Below are 13,274 nucleotides of genomic sequence, written 5' to 3'. Positions count from 1 at the left end.
AACAGACCACCAACTGGCTCATATGCAAGTTCAAGCTGAAGCTGACGAAAATGGAACCAAATCCACAGGAACCAAAATATGACTTTGAGTCTATCCTACCTGAATTTCAGAACCATCTCAGGAACAGGTTGAGGCCTTGAACCCTAATGAGCGAAGACCAGATGAGTTGTGGGAGGATATCAAGGGTATCATCCAGGAAGAGTGCAAACGGTCGGTCATTCAAAGGCAGAAAAAGACCAAAATGGATGTCAGAAGAGACTCTGAAAATTGCACTGGAGTGCAGAGAAGCCAAAGCAGAAGAAAGAATTCAAGATACTAAAGAGTCGAATAGAAGATTTCAAAAGACAGCACGGGATGACAGAGTAAAATATTAACAATGCAAGGAGTTGGAGTCAGAAAATCAAAAGGGCCGAACTTGCTCAAGGAACTGAAGAACAGATTCAAACCTCACATTGCTACAATCAAGGATGCTTTCGGCAGAATGTTAAATGATCCAGGAAGTATTAAAAGAAGATAGAATATACTGAGTCTCTTTATCGAAAGGAATTGGCAGACACAGAAGAATTTCATGAAACAACTTATGAGCAAGAGCCTATGGTGATGAAGGAAGTTGTTCAGGCTGCTTTGAAGGAAATAGCAAAAAATAAGGCCCCAGGAATAGATGGTATACCAATTGACATATTTCAGCTAATAGATGTTGCCCTGGACATGCTAACCAAGTTGTGCCAAGAAATCTGGAGACCAACCAACTGCCCAACTGACTGGAAGAGATCTATATTTGTTCCCATCCCAAAGAAGGGTGGCCCAACAGAGTGTGGAAACTATAGCACAATATCATTGATTTCGCATGCAAGCAAGATTCTACTGAAGATCCCAAAATGACTGGAACAGCACATCAGCAGAGACTATCAGAAGTCCAGGCTGGGTTTAGGAGGGGTCGTAGTACTAGGAATATTTTAGCTAATGTTAGATAGCTCTTAACTGAAAGCAGGGAATACCAGAGGAATGTATCTTTAACTAGTAGGACTGACTTAAAATTGTTGAATCAAGTACATACGTAAATTTGTTAGATTTCTGGTTTTTTTTGCTGTTGTGCTTTTACTTACAGGTCCATTAATAAAATGCAGCTTTTGCTGTATCCATCAATTAATGTATTTTCTTTTTCTTTCTGTGTAAGGCTTAACTTACTTTCATAATTCATTTATAAAGTATAGCTAGCTGCCATTGAGTTGATTCTGATCCATCACTATTCAGGTAATTTACCAGGTTAGAATCTGTGTCTTAGTACAGAATTTTCAGTGGCTGAATTTTCAGAAACATATTGCCAGGCAACATCTTTGGGTGGACTTGAACTGGCTTTTGATGAGTAGCAGTGGAACTTTTTAACTGCACCACCAGGGATTCCTCATTCATTATAATTATTTTAAAAATTGGTTTTGTTTTGAAGAAAACTTAATACTCTTGTTTGTCAGGTGTACACATATGTAAATAGTAAGAAATGACATTTCCATGTTCACTTATGCACTGTGGTGCAGTATCTGGTGATTTGGTTAATTTTACTGTTTATGTCCTTTGCGATGAGAAAATATTAGGCAGGAATGTGGTGTTTGAGCTAACACTATGAGAATGACAGGTTGAACAGTCATTGGTTTATTTATGTTGCACTTCCTATAACAGTGACTGGCAGGTTACCCATGATGTTGGAGTATGGGTTTAAAGAGTCAAAAAGAACTCTTCACTTTATGGTTGGTATATTGCATCCTAATGATACTAACTCTCGGGCTTCATCTCAGATGCCTGAAGAAGTATTTTGACTGAGGTCGGGGTAGCTTTTGTGAAACTACTTTTTTAGTTTGTAATTGTGCTTGTGTAATAGAAATGTTTGTTCCTGATATACTAGAAGTCTAGCTTTTTTATTATTTTGTTTAATTAAAACTTCTCTTTCAACAGAAATAGGAAGGTCGTTGATTATTCACAGTTTCAGGAATCTGATGATGCTGGTAAGTTTTTGTGATTTCACTTTATTCTGAGCTGATTAGTTGGAAGAAATTTTTATGCTAGCTTTTACATATTTTTAAATAAAAGTCATAAAAAACATCTATGTCAATCAAAACAAAAGTTGAACTTGGATGAACTCACTTTTCCTTAGTAAATCATTGAAAATGCATTTGGATAATTTTTTCTCCTGGGGTTTTGGAGTTCAAAGTTTATATTCCCATTAATTCTGGTATAGTGTTTGTTACTTAAAATAGTTCTTGCTATAATCAAAAGTTGTGGCTTATTATGGTAGCTATTCATGTTTGCATAATAAAGCAGTTGAGTTTTATTGTGTAAAATGTTTCAGATGTTATATTGTGTGACACAGCTTTGACTTAAGAAATAAATCAATGTTGAGTGAGTAGTTTAAATTAAAATCTTAGCTGTATATAAAGGATTCTTTGTGTTCTGAAAAACCTACAACCAGGAAAGGATAAAATAGATAAATGTGTCTAAGAGTCAAATCCCTTTGCACATCCAAAAACTTCTCCAACAGATAAAAAGTGAAGCCACAGACTAGGAAAAAATATTTGGTAATGACATTTCTGGTAAGGGACTTATATCTAGAATTTATAGAATACTCAAACACCACAGGTAAACAACCCAATTGAAAAATGGGCACAGGATATGAACAGACGCTTTACCAAAGAAGCTATTCAGATGGCAAACAAACACATGAAGAAGTGTTCAAAATCTCTAGCTCTAAGAGAGATGCTAATCAAAACAATTATATTATCTCACCCCAGTAAGAATGGCAAAATTTAGCAGAGCAGCAAACAACAAATGTTAGCAAGCTTGTGGAGGAACTGGAATCCTTACTACTCACTGTTGGTGGGGGCGTAAAATGCTGCAACCACTATGGAAGGCAGTATGGTGCTTTTTCAAAAAGTTGGAAATAGAAAGACCATTTGACCCAACAATTCCACTACTGGGAATATACCCTAAAGAAACCAGAATTGCCACCCAAGCAGATACATACACACCCATGTTTGTTGCTCTTTTGTTCACAGTAGCAAAGAGTTGGAAACAACCCAAATGCCCATCAACAAATGAATGGATAGAGAAGCTGTGGTATATTCACACAATGGAATATTATGCAGCACTGAAAAACAGAACTCATGAAATATACAAAGTGGGTGACCATGGAGGACATTATGCTGAGTGAAATATCTCAGTTACAAAAAAGATGAATACTGCATAATGCCACTGTTACAGAACAGGATACGGGGGGTTAGGGGGAAACTAAGAAAAGAGGGGATAAATAATGTACATGGCATTGAAACAGACAAGGGAGAGAACTGTATAAAAGGAATATTATATGATTGGGTATTATTGGCATGACAAGAGTCCAGAATAAGATTTGCATAGTAAAGTGGTTGGGGGATGGGGGCTGTATAACAATGAAAGAACTCTCCCCGCCCCACAAGACAACAGTGAATTGAGGGAGGGGGAGACAGAGGAACATGAATTCAGTGAATGAATGGAAATCGAAGTTCTTCATAAACTTTCCTTAAATTCTAAGGGGTGGGGAATGGAAATCCAGGGGATAAAAATTGGCTCAACAACAAATCATTGACTGAATGCTTTATTCCTCATTATCTCGCCTTCAACCTCTTCATGAGGCTGCTTGAGTGTCCTCCCACCATACCAGCTAGCTTCCTTCCTTAGAAAAAGCATTTCAGAAGAGAAGGTTGTTGTACTGTCATTAGTGTGGCTTTTCTGAATTGGAGTTTGAAATATACAGATTCTTGGCACCCAACAGTCAAAATAATTGGTCATAATGTAGAAGTTCCAAATAGTGACTCGTCTGCTTCATTCAGCATTGGCAACAAAGGAAAGCTAACACTTAATGTTGAATTATTGGCTGACAAAATTATCTTAGAGTAAAAAGAGCTTTCAACCCCCCCTAGATTACTAGTGAAGTAAAAGAGTAATGAGAAAGGAAAAAAGTCACTTAAAACAGAAGCATATTAAGATGCACTCCATAGATGTTGAAGGAATAATAGAGGGGGCAGTCTTGGACACCCTCCATTTGTCTCTTTGCTCCTCTCATCCACACCCAGCAGAGGTTGCAAAAAAGCAAAGCTTGTAATAGTTTAAAACAACATTAAGCATACACAATTTAAAAAAAATTCCCTTCCCTCCCCCCCCCTTTGTATTTAACTTTATAAAAATACTGTGTGCTTTTTGGAGAAACTACTAAAATGCAAAGAAGAGTAACATATATTCCAACCTTCCAGAAGTAATACTAATATTTATTAGATGCTTGCTACTTTCCAGGAATTGTTCTAAATATTTTATAGTCCTTATAACACTCCTCTTGTTACCGTGGGGTGTATTACTTTATATAGTTTACAAGTGAGGATGCTAAGGTAGAGATGCTCCTCAAGGTTTCATTAGCCAGTAAATAGTGTTTAGTGTTTTTGTGAGTTCTTTTACTGAGGGAGAAGGGGTATGTATATGTTGGGTTTTTTGTAGTTTGAGTCAAAGTTACCAAGCAATTTAATTTGTCATTCAGTCATTCATACACATTTTGTTGCCTAACATTAACCTCTATGCCTACAATAACATGTTATTTCCACATTGCTTCTGGTCTGATTTCCATTAATCCTTCTATACTCTTTGTGTTCCTTCCCTTTGTTCAATTATAGGGTGCTGATCCAACATTTCCACTACTAGGTATATATTCTAGAGATAGTTAGCTGTATATTCTGAAGAGGCAAATTATAATAAGCAATGAGTTGTTATTAACTGCTAGCCTTTTTATTTTTTTAAAAATGTATCTGAGCATTTTTGTATTCTCCTCCCAACCTTGCATACACTTAAAATTTCTCGTTTGATTCAGCCATTCCATAATTACTAAATAATAAATACCCAGAATATACCAGCTTACAATTTTATAATTAATGATGCAGTGTTTTAAAAAACATATTCAATCTTTAACATTGTATTATTTTGTTTTATAAGGCTTTAAGCATGGATGGTAATATCCTGAATTTTCAGAATATACTAAAGACTCTGCGTTAAATGCAATTTACTAGATAGCAGTAATTATTATGTGTTTGTAGGATTGTGAAGTTTTTGTGAAATGTTAAAAATATAACCATAATACCTTAATAATTTTAAGTAAGTTTGAGAGTGTCGAGATAGCTTTCATGTATTAAAGAGATAAGATGAAGGGGAGCTCTGGTGGCCTAGTGGTAAGGAGCTGCAACTAAAATCCCAGAGGTGCACGGTTCAAATCCACCAGATGCTCTGCCGGGGAAGGAGGGACAATCTCCTCCTGTACCAGTCAGATCTAATTTGACGGTACACTCACACAAAAATAATAATAATAATAAAATAATAAAAAAAAAGATAAGATGAAATAATAAGAAATCATTGACAATAGATATTGTGTGGTCAAGATCAGCTAGAATCCAATCATCAGAGTGTAGAAATTGATCCAGTTGTCATTTCCTTTCCTTGTTCGCTGCTCTGTAGCACTTTTTCTTCCTTAGGGGCTAGATGAGAGCTCTTGAGTCAAAAGGCATTCAGATAAGGAGGTCCGATCCTTGAGTTTGGACAGTCCACGTGATATTCCAACCTTCTGAACTACACAGATTCAAAGCTGGTTTCCCACACCGCTTTAAAGACCAGCTCAGAAAAAAAAAAAAAAATAAAGACCAGCTCAGGGTTCCACATGGCAACCTTACTTTATGATCTGTTGGTTCGTACTACTCCTTTAAGTTTGATAATTTACTAGAGTGGCTCATTTACAACTACTGATTTGTCATAACCTAAAAGGATCCAAATGAAGAAATGTATATAGGGCAAAGGTCTAGGAGAGAGGCCACTATGAGCCATCTGTGTCCCAGGGGACTCTCTCTTGCTACTTTACTGAAAGCCGGTTTTTTGGTTTGGGGGTCTTTTTTTTTTTTTTTTTTTTCAAGTCATTTGAGAAGCTCTCTGATTCCTCTGTACTCAGGGCTTTTATTGACCAGTCAGTCCTAAGTGCTGGGCTGAATCATGCCTCCTGAGGCTAGTTTTTCTAGCCTCACAGCCCCCTCTTGCCAGTATAAATTCTCAGATGTGACCTGAAAGTCTGGACCAAGATATTTCAATGATTCCAGTGGTCTCTTCTCCAGAACTGAGGACAAAAGACTTTTTTTTTTTTTTCCTGGAGGTAAAATTAAGTCTTGTATTCCACAGATACATTAAAAATATGAACCTGAGGACTAGAGTATGTAAAACAAAAATGGAAATCGATAAGATTGAAAACCTGGGGTGGAAAATAATTCTAAAACAATAAAAACTGTTTGGGAAATCTTGTCCATCTCACCACTTAAATAGCATGAAAAGTAATTATGTCATAAATTTACTAGTGATTTTATATGTAATACTTATATTCATAACCTAAAGTTAATTGAATTTGTTATCTTTGTTTAGATGAAGATTATGGAAGAGATTCAGGTCCACCAGTTAAGAAAATCCGGTCATCTCCCCGAGAAGCTAAAAATAAGAGACGATCTGGAAAGAATTCACAAGAAGATAGGTATGTGATGTTTTACTGTTATTGCTCTTAAGAAAGTAGTCTTTGATCTCTAAATTGATGCAATCTTCATATGCTTTTGGGGAAATGCTTTGAGCCCACGTAGCATTGTTTTGGATGTTGGGTATGATCTGATGCAGTGCTTCTAGATGTAGCAGTATAGCCTCCTTTGAGTTCATGAGGTTTGCTTGCTCTCAACTTGGAATCCAAGTGATTTTCAAGAATGATACTTTAAACAGAAAAGTTAAATTATTCAGTATACAATATGTTGCCTGATATTTTTGTTGATGTTTGCTAAATGTTCGATGTTTATATTAGCTAAATAGCCTGTCTTGTTCATTTAGAAATCGTTGACAGAATTATGACTAAAGCTTATAGATGGAAAGTTTTTATCAGCTAACCAGCTCAAACTTAATTGCCATCGAGTCAGAACTGACTCATAACTGACCCTCCCAACAGATTTTTCAGAGGCTATAAATTGCATGGGAGGAAGTTACCTGTCTTTTTTTGTTGACCAGCTGATGGATTGAACTGATGGCTTTTGGGTTGGAAGCACACCTTTCTACCTACTAGTTCCCAGAGTTCCCTGCAGTTATAGAGACTGTGGAATTTACTGTCTTATAGTCATTTCTTCTTTGTTTAAATAATGGAATTGTTAGTCCTATTTCCTGTCCCTTTTACAAATAAGTTCTGTCTTCAGTCATGTTGTAATTTAAATTAATTTTGCCTCTGTATTACTACTATTATTTATGACATAAGCCTGTCTTGCTACTATATTTATGTACATATACTCAAGGACACATATACTCAGGGTAATGTAAGTTCAAGATTTGATAGTAATATTAAAAAACCACCCACTGCCTTCAAGTTGATTCTGACTCATGGCAACTCCATTTGGTTTCTGGGGCTTTAAATCTTAACTTTCTCCCAGTAGAGTGACTTCTGGGAACTCTGGTGGCCTACTGGTAAGAAGCTGGGCTGCCAACACCAAAGCACATGGTTTGAATTTTCCAGCTTCTACGAGAGACAGATGGGCAGTCCCCTTCTGTGTGATTTACTCCTGGAAGGCCATTGGAGGATCAGATATGAGTTGGTTCCAGCTTAGTGGCACTTAACAACAGCCAACTTTTGGGAGCTCTGGTAGCCTAATGGTAAGGAACTGCACTGCTAACCTGAAGGCCTGCAGTTCAAATCCATTAGCTGCTGTGAGGAAAAGAGATGAACCATTTCTTATTTAATTACTGCCTCTGAAAACCCACTGGAGGATCACCTATGACTTACTTCTGACTTGATGGTATGTAACAATAAACTTTTGCAGTCAGAAATAGATTGAGCATGCAGCCAAGATCCGTTATTAATAATTTGTGACTGGAATGCAAAAGTTAGAAACAAAGAAAAAGGAATAGTACTTAAAAAATACAGACGGTGACAGACATGAGGCTAGAGATCTAATGATAGAATTTTGTACAATGAATGATTTAGTCTTTAAAACCGTTAATAGTGATTATGCACATCAACTGTTTTCTTGCTTCTGATGACTGCTTCCTGGTCCAGGTATAGGTTTCATAGGACCACAATCAAGTGTTCTGGGATTCTCATTCTTCTTAAGGTTAGCCACAGTTTGTTGTCATCTACATAGTCAAATGCCTTTGCGGAATCAATGAAACACAGACTTTCTGGAATTCTCTGCTTTCAGCCAAGAGCATCTGACATTGGCTGTTATGTTCCTAGTGCAACAGCCTCTTCTAAACCTAGCCTTTACTTCTAGTAGTTCTCTGTTGATGTGCTGTTCCAGTTGTTTTTGGATAATCTTCAGCAAGGTTTTGCTTTTATGTGATATTAGTGATACTGTTCAATCGTTTACACATTATTGAACTAGTTTCACCCTCTTTTGGAATGGGAATAAATATAGATCTCTTCTACTCAGCTGGCCAGGTTTCTTGGCACAGCTTGGTGAGCACAGCACGTCCAAAGCAACATCTGTTGAAATACATCAATTGGTATTTCATCAATTTTGGGGGCCTTGTTTTTGCCAGTTACTTTAGAACAGCTTGAACTTTGTACTTCATCACCATTGCTTCTTGGTCATTAGGCTGTTTCATGAAATTCTTTTGCCAGCCATTTCTTTTTGATACAGTAACTCTTTGTACTCCTTTCATCTTTTTTGATGCATTTTGGATCATTCCGTATTCTGCCCATAGCATCTTTAAATACTGCGACAAATACTGCGACTCGAGGCTTGAATTTGTTCTTCAGTTTCTTCAGTTTAAATGCCGAGGGAGTTTGTCCATTTTGATTTCTCTGACTCCAGCTCTTTGCATATTTCATTATAATACTTAGTTTTGTCTACCCAAGATGCCCTTTGAAGTCTTCTGTTCAGCTTCTTAGCTTTTGGATTTATTCCCTTTGCTTTGGCCTCCTGATGTTCTAGTCTCTCCTGACATCCATCTTAGTCTTTCCTTTCTCCTCTGTCTTTTGCAAGCTTCATTAAAAATATTCTTGATAGCCTCCCACAGTTCATCTGGTTTTCATTGTTTGATATGCAAAGGCCTCAAATATCTTCTTGAGATGGTTTTTAAATTTAAGTGGGATAGACTTAAGATCAAATTTTAGTTCTTGTAGATTTACTTTTTTGTAGCTTCAGTTTGAACTTGCATATGAATAGTTGATAGTCTGTTTCACAATCAGCACCTGGTCTAGTTTTCTCAGCTAATACTGAGCCTCTCCAAGCTATTGTACATAGGGTCGCTGTGAGGTGCAGGTGACTCGATGATCCATAACAGCAACAACAGAACACATAGAATATTGAACATACCATGGACTGCCAAGAGAGTAGTCTTGGAGAGGGTAAAACCTGGTTGCTCCTTGGAGGCTAGGATTGTGAAGCTCAATCTCACATACTTTGGGCATATTACCAGCAGGGACCAGTCCTTGGAGGAGGACTTGATACTTGAAAGGGTAAAGGGTCATTACAGGAAAAGAAAACCCTGGACGAGATGGATTTGACACAGTGACTATGGCAATCGGGGCAGGTGGGTCTGAGACAGTGAGATTAGCTCAGGATAGTTAGGGTTCCGACCTCTTGTTCATAGGGTCTCTGTGAGTCATAATTGACTCGATGGGACAAAACAACAACGTGCACATAGATTCACCTAATACGTTGTTGTTGTTGTTGTTGTTGTTGTTGTTGTTATGTGTTGTCGAGTCGTGACTCATAGCGACCCTATGTACAACAGCCTTAAACCGTGCTCTATCCTGTGCCAATCTCATTGCCTCTGACATACCCATCCTGAGTACCCCAGTCACTGAATCAGTCCACCTCATAGAGGGTCTTCCCCTCCTGCGCTGTCCCTCTACTCTACCCAGTATGATGTCCCTCTCTAAAGACCTGTCTCTCCTTACAACATGTCCAAAGTATATCAGACGAAGCCCCAGAATCCTTGCCTCCAAGGAGCAGCCTGGTTTAATCCTCTCTACGATGAATCTGTTTGTTTTCTTGGCAGTCCATGGTACATTCAGTACTCTTCTCCAGCACCACAGCTCAAAGGTGTCCATTCTCCTTCTGTCCTCCCTAGTCATTGTCCAACTCTCTGATGCATAACAAGCGATTGCAAAGACCATGGCCTGTATCAGACGCACCTTAGTCTCCAGAGAGACACTGTTGCTCTTGAGTATTTTGGAGAGGTCCCTAACCGCAGACTTTCCCATCGCAGTACGTTTTTTTATTTCCTGGCTACTGGTGCCAAGAGTGTTGACTATGGAGCCGAGCAAACTGAAGCTACACAGGAATTAGGAAATAGGTTGACTACATCTGTGGAATGGAATGTGTGACCAGTTGAAGTATGTCAGAGCTAATGAGGATGGCAGAGGATAGGACAGGGTTCAGGTCTGTTCATTGCGTTTCTGTAAGTTGTGCTCAACTTGATGGCACCTAACAACAACAGTAACATCTGTGGAAAGAAACCAAAGTAGAGCTCAGTCATCAGTCAAAATAGAGCCGGGGCTGACTGTAGAACAGGCGTCAACTACTCACAAGTTCACATTGAAGCTGAAGAAAAGGAAAACTGATCTTCCAGAACCAAAATAAGTCTGTCACACCTGAATTGCAAAACCATCTCGAGAAAAGATTTGATGCATTGAACACCAGTGACTGAAGACCAGATGAGTTGTGGAAAGACAGCAGAAACATCGTTTGTGAAGAAAGCAAAAGGTCATTACAAAGACAAAGGGGTGGGGCATCAAAATGCATGTGAAAAGCAGACTTTGAGACTTGCACTGGAATGTAGGGAGTCCAAAACAAAGGAAAGAAATGTTGAAATGAGAGATGAACAGAAGATTCTAAAGGGCAGCTGAATAGGACAGAGCAAAGTAGTATAATGAAATGAGCAAAGATCTGAACTTAGAAAAGCAAAAGGAACAACGATGGGCATTTCTTCACCTGAAAAAACTTGAAAAATTCAAGCTTGAAGTTGGCAGCACTGAAGGATTTTATGGGCCAAATCTGGAATAGTGTAGGAATCATTGAAAGAAGATGGAAACAAAACAGCTCTGAGATACTATCTCAGCCCCATAACAATATCAAAGTTCAACAGGCCAGCAAACAACAGATGTGGCGAGGTTGTGGAGAAATCAGAACTCTTACTCAACTGCCAGTAGGAATGTAAAATGGAACAGCCACTACCAGAGCCACAACTCAAATAGATGTATTCACACCTATGTTTATTGCTGCATTATTCACAGTAGCAATGAGATGGAAGCAACTCAAGTGCCCGTCAAAAAATGAATGGGTAGAAAACTATGATGCATTGACACAATGGAATATTATGCAGCACTGAAAAACAGTGAACTTGTAAAATTTACACAATGTGGGGAAGCCTGGTGGACATTATTTTGAATGAAAAATCTCAGTCACAAAAGGACAAATACTGCGTAATACTGCTGTTCTAAAATAGGACAAATGTGGGGGAATTGGGGAGGGAGTGGGAAAAGTAGAGAGATAATGAGTACTGCATTAGACCATTTGAGGGGAAGAACAGTTAGAAAGGAATATATGAGTAGGCATTATATGTACGAGAATGAGCAGGAACCAGGGATGCATTGGAGGGAGAGGCAGGAGGGAGAAAATGTGCAACAATGGAAAAAAATTCAAACTTTTTTATATTAAAAAAGAATACATGGAATCACTAACAAAAATAATTTGTTGACAGTTATTGCAGGAAGTAGCATATGTTCAAGAACCAATAGTAGTTAATAAGATGTTAAGTTTAGCAGAAAATAAGACTCCAGGAACTGATAGAATACCATTTGATATGATTCAGCAGACAGATTTAGAAGACAAGTATCCGGCCAGCTGACTGGAAGAGATGCCTCTTTACTCCAGTTTCCAAAAAGAGTTATCCAATAGAATGTAGAAATTATCACACAATCTCATTAATATCATATGCGAGTAAAATCTTACTGAAAAGTATTTTAAAATAACAGGAAACTGCCAGAAATCAAGCTAGATTCAGAAGAGGCAAAGGCATTGCTGATATAAGATGGATCTTGGTTTCAGCAGAGACTATCAGAAAGATGCTTATTTGTGCTTTATTGACTATGTGGATAAAGACCAATCAAGGCTAACATTGAGAGTAAGAATCCCAGTACACACAAGGGGACACTGTAGATTTAAAATTAGGAAAGATGTGTGTCACTTTTTATCCTTTCTCAATACTTACTCAGTCTGTGTATTTTGAGCAAATCATTCAAGAAGCTGAATTATATGAAGAAGAATATAGGATGCTGCAGTAGCCCGTACATGACATACCCATGCTTATAGGAAGTGAAGAGGACTTAACACTTGTTGCCCAAGATCAAAGACTGTAGCCTTCAATACGGATTATATCTCAACATTAAGAAAACACAAATCCACACCACTAGATGAAAGGGTCATAATAAATATCGAAAAGATTGAAGTTGTCACCAGTTTCATTTTATTTTGTCTATAGTCAATACCCATAGTAACAACAGTCAGGAAATCAAGAGACATACTGCACTTGGGAAATCTGCTATCAAGGACTTGTACAAAGTGCTGAAGAACAATGATGTCAGTTTAAAGACTAAGGTGTGCCTGACCCGACCCAGGTATTTTCATTTGCTTTCTGTGCTTCTGAAAATTGGGCAGTGAATAAGGATGTGAAAAGAAGAATTAATGACTATGAATTATCATGTTGAGGAAGAGCACTGAATATACCATTGACAACCAAAAGAACAAACAAGTGTGTCTTAGATTGAGCGCAACTAGTGTCGTCCTTAGAGGCAAAGACTATGAACTTGGTGTCACATACTTTAGGCATGTTGTCAGGTGGGGCTAGTCCTTGGAAAAAGACATGCTGGGAAGGTAGAGGATCAGAGATAAGACCCTTAATCAGAGATGTCAGGATGGCACAGGATAGGACAAGGTTCAGATCTGTCTTTTTTTATATAGGGTAGCTATGAGTTGTGGTTGACTTGATGACACCTACCAACAATAGATATACTGCTTCCAGAAAGTATTATAATTGGGCCAAGCAAAAAACTAATCTTTCTTACTAGGTCTTTTACAACATTTGCTTTTTAACACTACAATCACTTCAATAACAGTACTGCCCGAGGCAGAAGTCTTTCCATTCTGAGTTGACAGGGTACTAAATTCTTAGAAATAATACTTAAATATATCTGCATATGC

At 37.9% G+C, this 13,274-nt stretch overlaps 1 protein-coding gene across 1 annotated transcript in view; it reads left to right on the top strand.

Moving 5' to 3' along the window:
* Positions 1–13,274, top strand: part of NUCKS1 (nuclear casein kinase and cyclin-dependent kinase substrate 1) — a 45,687-nt gene that overhangs the window by 24,763 nt on the left and 7,650 nt on the right. Inside the window, exons 2-3 of the mRNA XM_006887918.1 lie at positions 1,951–2,000; positions 6,466–6,571. Of these exons, the coding sequence (XP_006887980.1) occupies positions 1,951–2,000; positions 6,466–6,571 (156 nt within the window). The remainder of the gene's footprint in view (positions 1–1,950; positions 2,001–6,465; positions 6,572–13,274) is intronic.

Source organism: Elephantulus edwardii, unplaced genomic scaffold (genome assembly GCF_000299155.1).
Source record: "Elephantulus edwardii isolate Elephantulus edwardi_28Jun2011 unplaced genomic scaffold, EleEdw1.0 scaffold00063, whole genome shotgun sequence".
In the NCBI taxonomy this organism is placed as follows: Eukaryota; Metazoa; Chordata; class Mammalia; order Macroscelidea; family Macroscelididae; genus Elephantulus; species Elephantulus edwardii.
The sequence above is the reverse complement of the archived record's forward strand: the minus strand, read 5'-3'. Positions and strand labels throughout refer to the sequence as shown.